This window comes from Mya arenaria, chromosome 10, assembly GCF_026914265.1.
Source record: "Mya arenaria isolate MELC-2E11 chromosome 10, ASM2691426v1".
Taxonomy (NCBI): Eukaryota; Metazoa; Mollusca; class Bivalvia; order Myida; family Myidae; genus Mya; species Mya arenaria.
The window spans coordinates 42,470,807-42,489,828 of record NC_069131.1 but is presented as its reverse complement, the minus strand read 5'-3'; the positions used below and the strand labels follow the sequence as shown (position 1 = coordinate 42,489,828).

General features: G+C 34.8%; 1 protein-coding gene across 1 annotated transcript in view; it reads right to left on the bottom strand.

Moving 5' to 3' along the window:
* The window catches only part of LOC128205160 (uncharacterized), a 44,878-nt gene extending 33,775 nt beyond the window's left edge, over positions 1-11,103 (bottom strand). The window contains exons 1-5 of the mRNA XM_052906617.1: positions 10,851-11,103; positions 5,922-6,438; positions 5,634-5,663; positions 2,899-3,008; positions 1,980-2,047 (exon numbers count right to left, since the gene is read on the bottom strand). Of these exons, the coding sequence (XP_052762577.1) occupies positions 1,980-2,047; positions 2,899-3,008; positions 5,634-5,663; positions 5,922-6,438; positions 10,851-10,886 (761 nt within the window). The 5' untranslated portion in view covers positions 10,887-11,103. The remainder of the gene's footprint in view (positions 1-1,979; positions 2,048-2,898; positions 3,009-5,633; positions 5,664-5,921; positions 6,439-10,850) is intronic.
* Between the last annotated feature and the right edge of the window lie 7,919 nt (positions 11,104-19,022).

Below are 19,022 nucleotides of genomic sequence, written 5' to 3'. Positions count from 1 at the left end.
GTGTGTACTTTTCTCTTCCTTGGGGCTAAGCAACAAGTAAAGCATGACATCTGAAATGTGTGTGTACTTTTCTCTTCCTTGGGACTAAGCAACAAGTAAAGCATGACATCTGAAATGTGTGCGTACTTTTCTCTTCCTTGGGGCTAAGCAACAAGTAAAGCATGACATCTGAAATGTGTGCGTACTTTTCTCTTCCTTGGGACTAAGCAACAAGTAAAGCATGACATCTGAAATGTGTGCGTACTTTTCTCTTCCTTGGGGCTAAGCAACAAGTAAAGCATGACATCTGAAATGTGTGCGTACTTTTCTCTTCCTTGGGACTAAGAAGTATATCGAGGGCAGATAAATGAGTTGTCGAAACGAACAAACCACGACGATATGAATAGACCTTCTTACTTAAAGGGGCTGTACTCCGTATGATGCAATAGCGGGATTTTTTGTCGAAACTGACATAAACTTGGTATCGATGTGGACAATGAATTGAAACTTACTAACTGAAGTACCACATAGTTTACAATTAATTTATTGTTCGCACTTTTTTCGTATTTTTCCATTAAAAAAGATTACTAGGTATGTCTACCTAGTATAATTCATTCCTTATGCGTGATTGGCTAGTCGATGTTATCACGTGATATTACCAAGTTAGGTATATAGTTCAATTATTCCAACCGTTTAGGGTCAGCCTTTGTAGCACAGTGGATACAACACTGTCCCGCAATTTTGGCGACACCGGTTCGAACCCGGTCTCCAACTCGATTTTTTTTACATTATGGTGTTTTTGTTTTTACAATTATGATATCAAAAAGTAAAACATTTTATTCGATAATTGTCCTGAGATTCATTATAGAAAAAAACTTTTTTGGTGTCAATCTGGTGTACAGTCCCTTTAAAGTGTGACACTCGTCACTACCACAGCTGCACTTCCACAGATTGTCAGTTTTGACACTTTTTACAAAAAAAATTTGACTCAGAATGGACTTATTTGGGCATCATGCCTTCAATTCAGTCATATTAGATAATTGACAATATAACAAATCTCAAATGTTTAGTTATACAGCTGCAAAGTTAATTTGCTTTAAGCGGTAGGAACACTTTTAGCCATAAAACATCAATTTTCGAATTGATATATGAAAATTTGCGATCTGATCTTTGTCAACAGACTTATATCACTGGTTTCTTGAAATGTACGCAAAAATTGGCTCAAAGACAAGAACAAATAATAATAAAACTTGTTAAAAGATCAATCTGTGAGAATGCAGCTTTAACATCAATACATACACATGTAAAACAACTATAAATTTTGAGTTATAAACCTTTCACAACTAACTAAAATAATGCATTTATTTAATGTATTAATTAGAACACAAGATTGTAACCGTGTATTTAATAGCTGAAAACGCACACATACTAAATGACTGGTCGGCCCTTACTGATTTACAGTGATCAACGATCGTCTCATAAAGTGAACCTCTCGGTATCCTTCGTAAGAACCATAGTTTTCGATATGTATTCATCCTTTAAAGCTGCACTCTCACAGAAATACCCTTTATACAACTTTTTTTTTATTTTTTGTCTTGAAAAGAGCAATTTTTTGCATAAATATCTGCAAAATAATGACATAAGATCGCTGACAAAATATCAGATCGTAGATTTTCATATTTCCGTTCAAAAAATACTGTTTTATGACTTAAACCGTTACTAACGGTTTAAGAAAAATGCATAAAACATCAATTTTTGAGCTTAAATATAAAAATCTGCGATCTAATTTTTTGTCAGCAGTCTTATATAACTTGTTTCCATGGTTTTTCTTAAAAATTGGCTCGTTCCAAGACAAAAAATAAAAAAAGGTGTCAAAACGTTCAATCTGTGAGAGTGTAGTTTTACGGTTAATTAAAACAACTGCAATAATTGTGGTACATCCTATTTCGGAGTAAGAGTTCATCTTTGAATGAAGTAAAAATGAAGCCTTTTAAACGTACCTGAATGCTATGACTTCTGTGCGAGTGTATACTTCTGCAAAGGAACTGTTGAGCATCCATGCATCGATCTAAAATATGACAAAATAGTGCAATAAGTGGGAGACAACATGTACAATTATAATAGAAGTTTCATCTCTAAAACAGTCTAGCTCATTTTTGTTTTGCTTCATGAGGAAATCGATGACATTCATGAAATTGATATGTGAAGAAGAGGAAACAGCTTGTGCACCATATGCATACATACATCTAATGAAACTGTAAAAAGCAGCATCAGGATATATGATAAAGATCAACGCCAGATAATATATATTGATGAGTTTTTCGGACTTAGTTTATTCCTTATAAACTTATATATTACTTCACATATGTTTTATCATTTTGAAATATATATGGGATAATTGTTTACTTCAGTGTAAGATTGTAATATATTTCACCGAGTGAGCACGAAAAACTTTATTTCACGAGTGGCCTAATATTTGCTTTTGGTGTTCACGATAAGAAATAAATTGCGATTTTACACTGGAAAACTTACTTTCTGTCTGTGCGCCATGCTTCAAAAACCTTTTGTGACCTTATATAACAATCTTATTAGAGCACTCGCCGAATGCGCCTTGCCTGGGTGCGAGTGTATTTAAATTTACACACCCACAGGCGATCGGGCCATATAATTCACATTTTGTTTTAACTCTCAATGAATTATAAGGGAGATGCCTAGATAATACCGTGTTCTCTGTAGACAGGAAACCACATTATGAAGTCATGTCCGTTACGTGGCAAAAAGCCAATCTTAACTATTAAGCATAGTTTATATTGGAGGTAAATAGGCGATTTCATTGTCTAGAAATGTTGGTTATGAGCTAAAAATTAAATTTCAATACGACGCTAATGTAACATTTTTATTACTATTGCAGAGGCTTACCTCTGCGGTAAAATTGGCCGCCGTGGTTATATAAAGTTGTGACGAAGAATTCGCCAGATCCTCTGACCACGTCTGATTGAGAGCAAGGTAGCCCTCCAACACTAGGGTATCTGAAAGTTAAGAAAAGTGAAGATAAGAACGGATAATAAAATTTTTAGGTAAAAATAAGGTAAGATGAAAAAGAAAATGAAGAATTATTACAACTAAAACAAGCAAATCAAATAAAATGAGTGAAAAAGGATAAATATAAACAGATAAATACAAGACAATATGACATAAACTATTTAAGATGATCTTACAAGTATCTCGGTAAACATTGTTTCTGCAAAAAACCTTACACTCGGGCTTGGATGAATCATTACACGAGCGACCATGGTCGATGCTTTTTTCCAACTTCGATTAAACAAAATATAGTTAAGATGTTTTTTTCAATGTATTTGTATATACGGATGCTTTCTTTAACTTTGCCCGTGGGCAAGATAAGCATTTCTAGCATGGCCAAATATTTGGATCTACTTATCTGGGGTGGGAGGAAAGTAAGTATAAATTAATTAGATATGAAATAATGAAATATGAAAAGACGCAGTTTTAACCATAGACAGTGTAAACACGCTTGCTATTTTACGACTGTAATTATATTTTAATGTCGTAAATTAAAATACACATGCACCTGATATTTCATTTGAAATTTGCTTTGCTCAAATATTGCTGAATTTAATTGAATCATTCTTAGTCATACGTGTGGTATTTTTTGTGAGTGCTCTTTAGTGTGAAATTCATTAAGACGCGACTTTGTATTGTATTTATCTGATATATAAAATATCTGGTACACAAAGTCTCGCTGGGATGTCTTGTAACAGAATACGATGAATTATATGAAGAAGTTTAACGTTGATTCTACAAAGCATGGATGAGTTATGCTTTTATTATGGCTTTTTGTGCGTTAAAGCATTTGATACCTTGTGCATTCGCGTATTTGTGACAATCGGTTAGCTTTACGAAATACTTTATCACACCGGTTTAATAAATAAAACAGTCGGATTTCCGTTCTAGGGTAGATGTTTCAAAATGTTGATATTTAAAAAAGAAATGGTCCAAAAGCAGGTGACGAATGTGTACGTGTTTCAAATCATCGTACGTTAACGAGTGTAATATGGATCACGTGATCCTAATTATTATCATGCATGCAAAGACACATAATTAATTAACTGTTAAAATGTTCAAGTCGAATAATGATTTATTCCAACTGAACGCAATAAATATGTCTACAGCTGTAAAGTTTAAATTTCACTTTAAGTGTCAGTTTGAGTTTCAATTATGTCCGTGAGGTTGGCAGTCTGGTAGCCTGGTAGCGTGGCAGCGTGAAGTTGACAGTCTGACAGCCTGTGTCAGGCTGCTAACTTCACGCTGCCACGCTGCCATGCCGTCATGGTGCTTATTTACGCTTCCAGGCTTCTAGGCTGCCAACTTCACGGACATCAAATGCATATAAAACATCTAAGTACTGCATAGACAAATTGGACGTAGATAGTTTTCTGAACTAATTGATTTCAGCTCGATTGTATTATAAATTATAAGTGTCCATGCGGGTTAGTATCACACTGGGAAAACACTAGTACCAATATCTTTTTAAAGGTTCTCACACATGTGTATAGGGACCAACAATTAGTTTTCCCGGGTAATGCACTTGAAAACACTTATTTAATCAGATATTGAGATTTCAGAAAAATAATAATTATAGTATAAAAAATAATCTGGTTTCAGTGGGAAACCGACGACGCTCACGTCAAGCAAAAATAAGGAAACCGACGCCTTCACCACTAGACCACCAGAACTTAAACATTTGTGTTTAATACTTTGACATTATAACAATACATTGATGACATCACATTATAATGTCAATCAAACAATCACCAAAACACCGCGGTAAAATAAGTGATAATTAGCGTTATGCTTATGGAAATTGTGGTTTTAAAGACGATATTTGAGGAAATATCAACATTTGCTGAATGGTCCCAGCTTTTGATATTTTAGTTTTACACTCTTAATGATTTGCCACACTTTATTTCGTCAAACAAAAAAAAGATTTTACATGAAAGCATGAGCGAGTCCCTTTAAAAGAGAAGATCGAATTAGAAGGGGCATCTAACCATTACACTTGTACCCTTAATTTCACGGTGATTATGTTACAACTGTTCAACAAGGTGATTCATAACCAAAGAAGAGTCTGGCCTTTGAGATGCCCTACTTCAGAAAGTTGATATGTTGTGTATTTATCCGATGTATATACATTCTATGTTACTCGCATGTTTGTTATTGTTTGCAGTAAATATTTTATAAACGAAAGCCCTACTCGGAGCGAAACCCTTCCACCAGACCCACAAGGCCCGAAGTCCCGAATATTAACATATGTAAATGATGGACATGTACGGGAGAGAAGTGCTGGCCAAAGTGTGTGAAGTAACATCGTGATATAACTGATCAGGCGTAAAGAAATTAAATGTCTGTTTCCGGTTTCATGCCCCCAGGGCATATTTGGTATTGTTTAAAGCCCAAAACACTTCATTTTTAATCTTTACAAGAAAAAATCAAACAATTGTAAAAAAAATAATTCTCAAAGCAATAAAGAGGTTTAAGTTCGAGGCAAAAAAGGGTTGGTCGGTAAACCGGAAGCAACCATTGTTTTCACGCCCCCCCCCCCCATGAGTGAGAATATGAGCGAATAAAACACTTACCGGGACGCATTGTGGTAACTATCACATCATCTGAAATGATAACAACTTGACTTTAATTAACTGAATCATTTGCCAAACCTTTTTACTGGTATTACGTATACACGAGTGTATTTTGTTTTACAAACATACAGTTACTGATTGAATCGGTTACTTTTCAATTGCATTGCACTGACTTCATGCAGTAATTTTGACGATTTTTTTTATAAGATAATGGTTTTACTCAACCCACACCATTAGACGTTAAATTTCCTTAAATGTTATTAATGTTATTCAGTAAGAGTACGCTACCTTCTTTTTTGTTGACAACAAACACAATAACAACAGCAACAATAGCGGCAATTATGGCACACACTAACACCACAGTCACTACCACACAACAGACGCGCCTTCCGCTTGTCTGTGCTTCCGGCTTCTTCCCTTGAGCATCGCCGCCTTCCTTAACATCCGGGCCCTCCGTCCACCGATATTTATCCTCGGAAAATCCGGAATCTCTGTTGAGCGTTGATACCGGTGACCGAGAATTAGACACATTAGAACTAAGAGTATTAGTTTTACCGCTGTCGGAACTTTCTCCATTTCCTGGACCGAGACCGGAAATTGTGAATACATCCGGGTACTTTGATCCTTGACTTTCTAGAAATTTAAATTGTCCATCTATATGTCCATCCACATCATTTTCGCTGCCTAAGCTAGCGTGTCGTGGTGAGGGTGTGTATGCGGGGTTTCTGTAGCCATTCGGTTGAGGCGAAAACGAGGCTACGGCTTCATTCGGGGAACTGGGTGGGGTAACGGAAAATTTACCCTTCTGAAAAACAAACGAAAACAAATGAAACCATTTGTATTTCGTAAAGTTCCTATATATGGCAGATAGAAAAATGTGCATTTATGTTAGACTAGCGTTAAACAATACTAAGTTACATCACAGTCGTGCATGTGTAAAAAGATCTAATGAACTTAACAACAGCTGTACTATGCAATCTTCATGAACAGACGATTAGGATCGTACATGATTATGTTGCAGAAGTAAAAGTAAAATTAGAAGACAATGAAACAGTGGCGGTGGATATAGTCATAAACACGTTATATGTTAGACATACGTCAAGGTATATAACCAAAAAGGAATGTCAGTCTTCACTCAGATTGGCCCAAAATCAATAGGCCCAGGAGCTTAGAGACATTCGATTATACTTTGACAATTCATAATTTTAATCCCCACAATTTGTTTTTACATTTATTCAGCCTTCAGTGCTACCTCCATTCACATTTTAGATATCGCGAGACATTGAGAACGTTTCAATTACAGTGTCGACAAAATATTTTTTTATAAATGATAGTTCATGTTCATCTTACCAGATGTTGTGTTCTGATTTGCTATATTGAAAATCAAGACATCCGTGCATGCGGTTTTACAACTCATGAATGTATAATTAAATTGATGGCTGTATACTGTTGGCGTGTTAATGTTAGCGACGATAAGATTATAAACGTAATGTCAAGTAAATTGAAGTTCTATTATTTAGAAGGTACAAACGATAGAGATTATGATTAATGTTGTTAGAAAGTTGCGCCAAGATTTTCCATAATAATTAATAAAAAAGTCAACTGCAAATGCAAACGATCATAACAAATGGTGAATGTGGAAAAGAATGAAACTATGAAAATGACGAAGAAAGGGAGAAAGAGTAAACAATGAATTAAGGAAGGACAGAAAAGGGGAAATGACGGAAGCGAGAACAGACGGAAACGAGAAAGAAAGGAAGCGGAGAAGAAAGAAAGCGAGGTGGTAAGGACACAAGAAGGAATGAATGGCGGGAGGGTAAGACGGCATGTAGGCATAAAGGAAGGAAGGCATGAAGGAAGGAGGGCAAGAAGGAAGGAAGGCAAGAAGGAAGGCAGACATGCAGGAAGGAAGGCATGAAGGAAGGAAGGCATGGCGAAAGGGAGGCATGCATGAAGGAAGGAAGGAATGCATGCATGAATGAAGAAAGGAATGCATGCATGAATGAAGAAAGGAATGCATGCATGAATGAATGCATGAATGAATGAATGCATGCATGAATGAATGCATGAATGCATGAAGGAATGAAGGAATGAATGCATGAAGGAATGAATGCAGGAAGGAATGCATGAATGCATGCATGAATGCATGAATGCATGAAGGAATAAATGCATGAATGCATGAATGCAGGAAGGAATGCATGAATGCAGGAAGGAAGGAATGCATGAATGCAGGAAGGAAGGAATGCATGAATGCAGGAAGGAAGGAATGCATGAATGCAGGAAGGAAGGAATGCATGAATGCAGGAAGGAAGGAATGCATGAATGCAGGAAGGAAGGAAGGAAGGAAGGAAGGAAGGAAGGAAGGAAGGAAGGAAGGAAGGAAGGAAGGAAGGAAGGAAGGAAGGAAGGAAGGAAGGAAGGAAGGAAGGAAGGAAGGAAGGAAGGAAGGAAGGAAGGAAGGAAGGAAGGAAGGAAGGAAGGAAGGAAGGAAGGAAGGGCAGTGGGTAACAAATATACAGGTGATTTAGGAACGAATAAAATTTGGGCTTAAGAAGGAAAGTAGGAGGCAAAATTGTACAAAGGAATTGAAGCCTCATATTCAAAAGAAGTATAATATTGCCAAATAAGGCATCCCAGGCTGCACTTAAATCAAGATTGACATAGTTCACTGAACACAAACTTAATGCAGTTTTAAAAACGTCCAAGATTTAGACTAAATGTTTAGAAATGTATGCCCGTAAGACGTTACGCGTATTTAGGTGTTTCTTAAACTAGGCGTGAAATAAGAATTTATACGGGTTCACAAATGAAATATGAACGTATATGCATGACTTACACTTTAAAGAGATAATGTTGCAATGATGCATGAATTAATAATGCACACATCTGCAGTCGGTAATCTTCGTCATAACTACTTATGTAAAGAATGCGTTCTTTTTTGGTATACCTTTTCTTTATCACATACATGCCATAACTTTTAGATTTGTCACGAATTACGGTACAAATAAACAGCTTATATAATACTTGAACAAATATCAAACAATAACATACTCATTTGATCATATATATATTAAACTCTCTATCTTATAGTAATTCCATTTTCAATAGCTTGATAGCTTTCCGACAAACATCGACAATATGCGGCGGGGAAGTCTGAATAAGTTTCCATTGAACTGGTGTAAATGGTTATAACTCCTTAAAGTCATTCGAGTTAAAAGAATCAATAATAATGTCATCCCATTTAAAACGTAAGAAATTAGGTATAAATCTTATTTGGTATGTTGACGTTGGTGGAAAACGGCAGACACATGCAATATAAAAACAAAAATGTTAAAGTGACACTCTTATTCAAAATCAATACATTCACATGTATATCAAACATAAATTTTGAGTGGTACACCTGTAACTACTTACTAAATTATGCATTTATGGGAAATATTAAATACTGATAACAAGATTGTAACCGTGCATTTAATAGCAGAACACGCAAAAATATTAAATGATTGGTGAGTGCTTAAAGAATTGCTCTGATCTACTATAGTCTCATAAGATAGACATACCATGTTTTCTGTACCTTTCTTTCAAATTAAACTTGGTATCCTTCAAAAGAACCATTGTTTTCGACATTTGTGTTAATTATGGTACATCTTAGGAGTCAGAGTCCATCTTTAAGTATTTAGTTTCATTCCCCCTAACTGTGATCACAGGACATATTCACGTTAGAATAGTCTACATTTTCAGCAAATAAAATTGCAGATAGGCAGTCATTAAGTTGTAGATTTAATCATTAAGAATTTAATGCCAAGCATCCGATACACACTCCCTGTGTCAAATTTTGCGTTGACAATGTATCAGCCAATGAGGTCGTATTCTAAGACAGTAAGATGACTACGCTCACTCCGCCCATTCTTAATCATTAAGGATTCACTTCTTGTAATCTAACTATTACTTTTACTATTATTTAGAAAATCTCTGACAGCCATTAAGACCTCGAGCGTATTACAATAACGGCAAATATCAGTTAAGTTAAGAAAACAACCGCCTTGTTTTCATTGAGTTATCAATTGGTTTAATGCGTGAGTTATTTTGAATGTCACGCATGCGCAATGGCTTACATAGAGGCATTCGCGCGGCCTTTCGCTCTAAACACTAAGAAATAAAGCATTATATTTGGTATTCTAAACTGTAAGTCGGCGACGGGCTGCGCCCGGCCTGCCTTATTAACCGTTGAAAGGACCAAAAATAGACCGAAACTATTACCTTTATTCATATATTCAGGCGTCGCACTATATAGCATTCATTCATAAGATGTCTTTGTTATGTTTTTTCTTATCATATCACTAGTATTTAAGCGTATGTCCTATACCTAAAGTATGATTATGTAAATATTATTGTAATCGACTTCAGATGATATCAATAAAAACAGTCTGATTCGGTTAAATACTAGTACACATGTACATGGTCGCTTTCACTTCTTAATAGACGCCTGATAATAATCAAATTAGTTATAAACAGTTACTAGTAGACTTATCTACGTGTTGAAATACATTAACTAAAGATGATTAAAATTCTTCACAAATGAAGTAATCACATACAACTCTTTTTCGTTCTTATGAAACGGCTAATTATCTTTAATGCGCAAATAAAACTGACTTAAACACACATTAACTTGATGAATTAACATTTCTTCATTGCTTAATTAGTTTTCATTTCGTTATGCAAAGTATTTCTGTAGAGGACTGCTTTATATGTTTTAATTTGCTATATGATGTCAACAGTTGTATACGAAATCAGATTGCATGTAGCCGGACATTAAATGAACATGATATGTTCCTCTTCCTTTCTTATGTTCAGCAATAACATGTTAAATTACATTAATCAATGCAATCATAAGCTTTAATTGTGCATTCAGGTAAATTAATGATGAAAATATAATGGTTCATTTTACAATTTTAAGACAATTTTCTATGTTTACTTTTCGAATACCTCCGTTACTGTTATAGGTTCAAAAGAACTGGGTATTTTATCACTTCGATATATCAATAGTTTGTTTTGAATAAAAGATATGACACTTAAGCAGAGTGATACAGCTGATAAAATTGTCGACTCTCACATAAGAGATGTCAGTGACCTTTCATAGGTGTAATACAAGTAAGTTGCCCTCTAATTAAGTGGTGATACTCAACATAAATAATTACTTATTTCGCTTAACATTACCTTCCCAGTATGTGTTGAATCCTCGCTTGATAACATGTTATCCTTTTAATGCCGCACACAGTATTTGAGAAAAAACACACACACAATCTTTAAGAATTAAGAATGATTCGACACATACTTCAACGATATTGTAAACAACTGTTAAAATGATTCAACTCGAAACTAAAGATTTTCATAATCAATAATTTTATTTACGTAATGTGGAACATCCTTTTTTGGTTTAAATTTTAATGAAATGCATGACGGTATTCACTGAAAGGTAGTACGGTTGGTTTAAACTTAAGGGTTGAAGAAGTTCAGCTACTACAGTATTTAAGAAGGTATGGTAAATAGAACGTCAGTTTAAAAGAATGTGCTTTTTGTAGGACAGTATTTAAAACTGGTATACATTTGTAAATAAATAAATAAATAGATAGAACGTAGTCTTAATCACCACCGGGTAGGCTTGTCGGTATGTTATCAATGTAAACAATATATTTATTGAGACTGGTTGGGATTATTATTAAACAAAAAATTGGGATGGCAGTGTTTTTTCAAAATAGTCGAACTATAATTGCATTTAAGTCTACGTCATACCTATTTGAATCCCCATTATATTGGCTATCTACGACTATTTGTCTGATTATTCATTTTACATAAGCCTCATATTGATTACTATAAACGTGTTGTAAGATGTACACAATATCGTTTTAGACACAAAAGAAGTACTACTAGCGGATCGGGGGGGGGGGGGGGGGGGGGTGGGGGTCGGGGGGATAATCCAAACACCCCCGCCATTACTTCGAACCAAATAACCTTTTTTGGTTCTAAGGAAGGGGCGCAAGTCAAAAGGTTACGCGCTTAAGATATGCCCCTCTGACGCCAACGCCTGGATCCGCCCTGAGTAAATAACGCAATTTAAATTAATGTATTTTCAAATCATTCATTGATGGGATGAACAGGGATTGACTAGTTTTAACTTTTACAGTCAACAATTGCTTATTCGATGGATATTGGGCAGATTGATCGATTGAATTGTTCATGTATATTGATTGTAAATTAACGAATCATTTTAGGTTTATTTTATTTGGACCGGGCAAGAATAAAAAATGACATAGAGGAGATCCGAACCAATAAACACTGCCTCTGCAAACCCACGCACATGTTTTAACCAAGAAAGTAAATTTGATTCTAAACTGATGTCCGATCTGATTCTATTACAGGATATGATTTATATTATTGATATTATCAAAGGTTTGTACGGCCAATCATAAAGATGGACTTATCAATTGTAACCAAAAACAACGAACCAATTAATGACAGTAATCTTCGAAATCTTCGAAAGTTTAAGGTGAAGAAGTAGAACAGAAAATCATGTTTTCATTCATTATGAACACTATTTTTATCGCATTAATCAGCTACAAGTTGTTGCAAATATAACTCGCCACTTCGTTAATGCTCTTAAAGCGATGCTTAAATGCGTTAAGTCGTGTGTAAGATGTCAATCCTCGTTGTCTCCCTTTTTGGCACACTTCTATGAAGGAGATGCTAACCATGTTATTCATTTTATTACGACATATATTCGAATCTACCAGGGATAATATCTCTAGACGATATCAATTATTCTTGCTTTTTCCTTGCATAGTCACCGATTTGTCCGTCTGCACTTCGTCTGTTCGTCACACCCTTGTCCAGAGACTAACTACTGATGGGATTTTCATGTTAAATAAAATTAAATATATAGACAGAGAGAAAGAGGGGGCAGTATACACAAACGCTGTGTAGTGTCAGTCATTGCTTAATTAACCCCCTTTCTCTTTTACAGTAGTATTTTATAATGAAGCTTCTTTCTGAGGCATACCTCAAAAGTGCTGAAGGGATTTTAGGTAGTAAGACCCTAATGGGTTTCATTTCCAAATATGATCAGCTTGATAATTTCTAAATATGTATCATTTCCTGGATTCAAGAACAAAATTTAAAAGAAATTTACTGTTAAATAACAATTTTATTTAAACTTGTATTAACCTACCCCCAGTTCAGGTTTTTTTGTAAAAAGACATACCCGAGAGACAAGGAAATTGCTTTATTTCATTTATTTTTAACATTTTGGTAATAATTTGGTATCAGAGTAACAAGAAATATGTTTGCTTTAGAAATAATACAGTATGGATTACACCGTCAACAAATCTAATCAAACTGTACTGAAACAGCAACATTGCACTGTATTACAGTTTTAACATACTGTTTTACAGATTTATCAGACTGTTTTGACTGCGTATAAATAGGAACAATTAAAACAAAAATCAACAAGTTCTAGAAATACTCATGACCTGTTTTGGACATTATGTCAAAGAATCAAAATGTTTAATCGTCGCGTTTAAAAAAAAATAGAGTGTGAAATTCATTGAAAAACACTGAACTTCCAATTCATCACAAAGTCATTCTAGTTAACGTTTTAGGTAACTCATTCAGAAATCTGGTGTAAACATCCAGCTACATTTATAGAAGTGATTCAAGGTCTCTCCTATATCCTCGAAGTTCAAAAGTCAACGACCAACCACCTATTTCAGCCGAGCCTGAAAGTGATAAAATATTCAAAGAAGCTAATAATTATGTATAGAAATGTATTTAATTAATTATCAAAGAAAATATAGTAAACACTTCAGTTAAATTGTGAGCTAATGAAACCAAAGAAGAAAAATAAGAAAAATATTGCTGCTTCTCGATGGATTCAAACCTTACTACCTTGAAGCCCTCAAACATTTGTAGCACGTGGCTGAACAACATGGGCTAAAGCATTAAAATGAATAGTTTCAAGTGAGGCATTTTATTGAATAGGGGTGTACTACATTGAGTAAAACCTTAAAAGAAGACCGATAACAACGAGGGAAAGTGCTGCGCTTACAGCGTTAACATAACCTTCCATGGTAATTGGATTATCTCCCTTTACCACATTTTTGTGTGATTATGTAAGCCAACACAGACTCTTGTCACGGTAATAAAGAAAATACTATTGATTGGATTCCAATGCAAATTGACATAGAGCAATATACAAAAGTGGATTGCCAAACAGCCATAATCATATATTCAATCATTTCTGACGTACCTCCCATTTTCATGTTTACAGTATGCATTAATAAGGAGGCTGATTGTCCGGTCCATCAGTCAAAATGTACTTAAGGATTAACTTCTTTAAGGTATTAACTTCAACCCTTATACCCGGATACATCCAATCGACGAGAAGTGAACTGAAAAAGGAATTATAACTCGGCATTTGGAACTTAAGAGTTATAACCCTTAATTCATTTCCATACTTAATTCGTGTCAGGAGCTTAGCTCCAACGGTCTATGATGTATTCACCCAAACCCTCATACACAGATCAAACTGAGGAAGACCATATTTTTCATTATTTGTTTTGGTCTGAAGCATTTGACTTACCCTGCTTTTGTATAAATCATTTAAAATCATTCTGTTCTTTTCGGCGGGCGATATAATCGTCTGTGACTACTTCTTGACCAGATTGCACCTCTCTTCCAAATTGATTGTGACTACCATTTTATTTTGCAAAATGTACAAATATGTTTTTTTAAGTTTATCAAATACCTTTTTACTGATGAAAACTTGTATGGGGACACATTTATAGGGGGAAACCGGGCATCACAATGTCACAGTACGTAAGGGTTCAGAGAACCAGCTTATTATGTTGCGGGTTGGGTTCTTTAAAGGTCTCAAGCTCTCAACACCTGCTTTCTCAACATACATCGTTTTTCAAAGAATATTAAATATTGAAAAACACTGAACTTCCAGTTCATCACAAAGTCACTCTAGTTAACGTTTTAGGTAACTCATTCAGAAATCTGGTGTAAACATCCAGCTACATTTATAGAAGTGATTCAAGGTCTCTCCTATATCCTCGAAGTTCAAAAGTCAACGACCTTAAAAGCGTTATAAGGCAAATTTGGAAAATAATCGGAAACTCCTAGTTTAAGGAGATCCTAGTTAGTCACAAAGACATACGAAGTATAACGAACAAGCGACTTAAATAATACAACATATCAAAAACTATTCAATTTGTCATTTAAAGGGACTCGCTCATTGTTTGTAAAATGCATTCTTTACTACAAAATAAAGTGCGGCAAATTATTGTAAGTGTTAAACCTAAGATACTGCCGGCTGTTAAAATGTACTGGACCGGGACACCGTCGTCGGGATATATTGTTCACCTTGGGTAGTCTGAGATGGTCCGTGTAGCGCCGTGTTGGATCCGGGAAAGTCCGCAGTGACACCGTGGCGATCCTAGATGACACCGGACCTATACAAGGTTTATGCCAGACCAAGCACAGATGAACACGGATGAATGCCGTGGTGGCACCGGGGTAATCCGTGTAAGCTCTGTTTTCATTCGTTTTGATCTGTTATGTCCGGGCTGATAACGATGTTTTGCAACAGTGGAGGGACCGTCGACTCATTTTCACCAAGGATCACCCCGGATCAAGAGATATCCGAAGAAATGTTCCGTGTTGGGTTCGGCTTTGGTGTGACTGTAACATAGCGAATTGGTTCGTGTTTTGAATAAGATTTCTTTGAAATATAGACAAAAGGTTTTTATAAAGACATTTCATTGGAACGTACGTTTTTTTTAAATATTTGTTTGTATATGAGACCTTGTGCGCGTGATGTTTGGTTGTTTGTTTTCTAATCTTTCTTTGACTGTAACTGCGTGGGTTCGCACCCCACCAAAACCAGAACAGATTGTATATGAATAAGTGTATGTTTTCGGCAGTTTCGGTATCAAAGAATACAAAAAAGTAATAATATAAGTGTTTGCATATGCATTACCGGGAAACAATGGGTGCCAAAACAACATGAGCTAGGTTCTTTAAAGGCACATAATTTATGAAAATTTCAATCCATTTTCAAGTTTATCTTATTTGACTTTAATAATCAATAGGAATAAAGCATATGACCGGGTCGCCAGCCTTCAAACTTAAACACTATCGCCTATGGCTCGCAAAAAGGCATATTTGTACACAGAATAGCTGAAGCATTTCATAATCTCTCATCGAATAAGATCTAATTCGTCATCAACTGTTTTAATTGCGCGGAGGTAGTTTTAACGCCGACCCATGGTATTTGCAATGTCCTGTAAACATCTTGTTTGTATGGATTGATGGGACCATGTGGACACAAAAACTACGTGCCACCAACCTACGATATTTTGTGTCATTCTATTTTTAACCTCTGTTGTGGAGAAATTTCTCTGACAACGCCGAATTTAAGCTCATTATCGTCAATTTCTCAGAGAATAATTACCTGTTTACGATCGTTTCGGGGCGTAGATTTATTATTCTCTCATTAGTGAGTAACTTCTGGCATTTGGAAAAAGACCTTTACAAGAAAGATATATTACGTACCACGACAATTATTTTTGTCTTAGGCTTTAGGAAATATGCAATCTAAGAGTCCTGTGAGTTGTTATAAATTCTCGGTTCTACGGCATTGTACTGTGTGATTCTCTCATTAGATTCGTACTGTTTGCAGACTTTTGGTATTAAAAACGTTAAAATAATATAAGTTTATTAGTAGGTACATAAAACCATATATTTACATTTGCCAAGTCCTTTGTACAGATACAACTTGAAGTCCAGGTATTATACGCAGTTATTGGGCTGATATATATATATATATATATATATATATATATATATATATATATATATATATATATATATATATATATATATATATATATATACAGTGATGGTTTATATATATGTGACGTTACAGATATCAACTATTCTTTTACACAAATGTATGCTGTCGGTTACATTTCTTTAAGAAAATATACTCAATCGCAGAAGATACTACTATGTTTTTAATCTGATGAGTAATTATTTGAAATTTAAATAGAAGTATTGATCTCATTTTTTTTTGCGTTTATTCTGTATGAAAGCAGTAGGGCAAGTGAACAAATTACCAGTGCCCTACTACATGAACGCAAGAAAAATGCGACTAAGCCTCCATTTATACATCCGATGTTTGTAATGAACTTTCAAGAAATGGTCATTTACAATATATACATGTTGCCTTCTTACCAGCAATGGATTTTTCACACAGTTGTTATATAACTTAAAATAAGTTTCAAAATTTATCAATGTAACAAATTACGTTAAAACCTAAATTTTATGTCTAACTCCCTCTTATAAGTATAATTTGTATGTGTTTTCTTACTTTTTAACTTTTAAAATTCAAACCTTTTTTTTAACATAAAGCAATGGCCACGTGACCGAACCGCCTATCTAACGAGCCGATTAGTCAGTACTTGGTTTAAATTTACAACATTGTCAACGGCATCGTTTTTAATCTTAAATTAAAGGTTAAATATTTTAGCATGTTCTTTTAGTTTAAAAACAACAACAACAAAAACAAAACTAAAACAAGCACAGCTGAATCAGTTGTTTCACTATTTGTTAAAAGTACCACAGATCACAAAAAAATCATGTGCGCATAAGTTTTAGAGTATTAAAGATTGTGAAATTTACAACGATCCAGTCAGCGATGTTATAAAGTTTTAAACAATAGGCCTTATGTTTCATATGTCCATGTTAATGTCCCATTTTAGGCTAGATCTTTATCAAACATAGTTTATGTACATTTTGTAGAGTTAGGGTTCGTGAGAGTGCTGTGGAGTGAATAAATTAGCAAATGAATGAAGAAGTGTTACAATGAGATGAATAGTTTTAGATGTACGATATTTTGCATGATCTGCATTGTGTCCTTGAGTGTTACTTTCTGATTAGAATTATGTAAATATCTTGTTACTTTTTCAATAACTGTCCTATTTGAAAAAAAAATGAAGCCACAATACTTTTTTATTTTAAAACCAGTATGTATCTCCACGAAGTAAAAATTGTATCGTTCTGAACAATAAGGAAATAGGAAATTATGTTGTTTTTATTTCAATATGTAGTCTGTTTCATGACGAAAAACAAAACGTCAGGTATTAATATTGTGAAAACATTAGCGTCCATGTCTTCTGACGCGGCGAAAAGAAAAAACAACAACAACAACACATTTGGGACTAGTTAAAATTTGTTGAAATTGTCATCACCGCTCTCTAGTTTAAAGCGTAGCGTTTCGCAACCCCTATTTCTTAATTATTGTACTGGTTGACTGATATTTGTTTAACCAAACCGTTTTAGACAGACAGATCTTATTACATAGCAATTCGCAAGAATAAGCCATGCAGACAAATGCACTAAAATTGGGGGGGGGGGGGGGGGTTATTGGACTTTATTGGTAATTTATCACCAAAAAGGATTTTTAACAAAACACATAGAACATCGAACAAAATGCTCATAGTAATGCACACTAAAACATATATAGAGTTTAACGTGATTGTACCTTGTCTAAAATCTGTTTATATCCGAAATGTATTTTACAAAGCTAATATCAGTAACATCTCCCATTAATCAACCACGGTCTTGCTCGTCATCTTTTCGCTAGCACATTTTTTAGAACATTTTTACAACATTTGACAACATGTTCCACAAAGAGATTTTTCTGCCACCTAAGAAAATTATAATACCAAAATATTTGGTCATGCTGGAAATTCTTATCTTGCTCATGGGCAAAGAAAAAACAAGTACCCGTATGGAACTCCCTTTTTATTGTCATCTCGCAATTACCTCCCTTGTTGAAGACCGTCGTCTGCAGCATCATGGAAACCTTATCTTGGCAGTATTTAAAATCCAAATGAATTATTTCTAGCATCAAATGGTACCATAAAAAAGTGTTCACGCTCCATACAAGAAATAATGCTGCTCTCTTTTCAGAACTATTTAAAGAACGATTCGACTATGTACATAATCTGAATCACAGCGCGCAAATTCTTGACAACGAATAATCACATAACTATACGCACATTTTTTCACTACGAACAAAAGAGTTCCAGCATTTTAACTTTATTTTTGTTTTACTGAGGTCGGAGGAAAAACAAACATTTACCATAGCCATTCGTGTTAGATAGATTAATGTAAATCCTCAGTAAACCTCGTTTCCGCATACACACTACGATCGGGTTTGGATGAACCTTTATCTTCACTCCCGGCCATTTTATATACATAATATACTTATTATCTTCACTTGCGGCCACGGAAGATACTATAATGTTGACCTTTACACGGATCCTA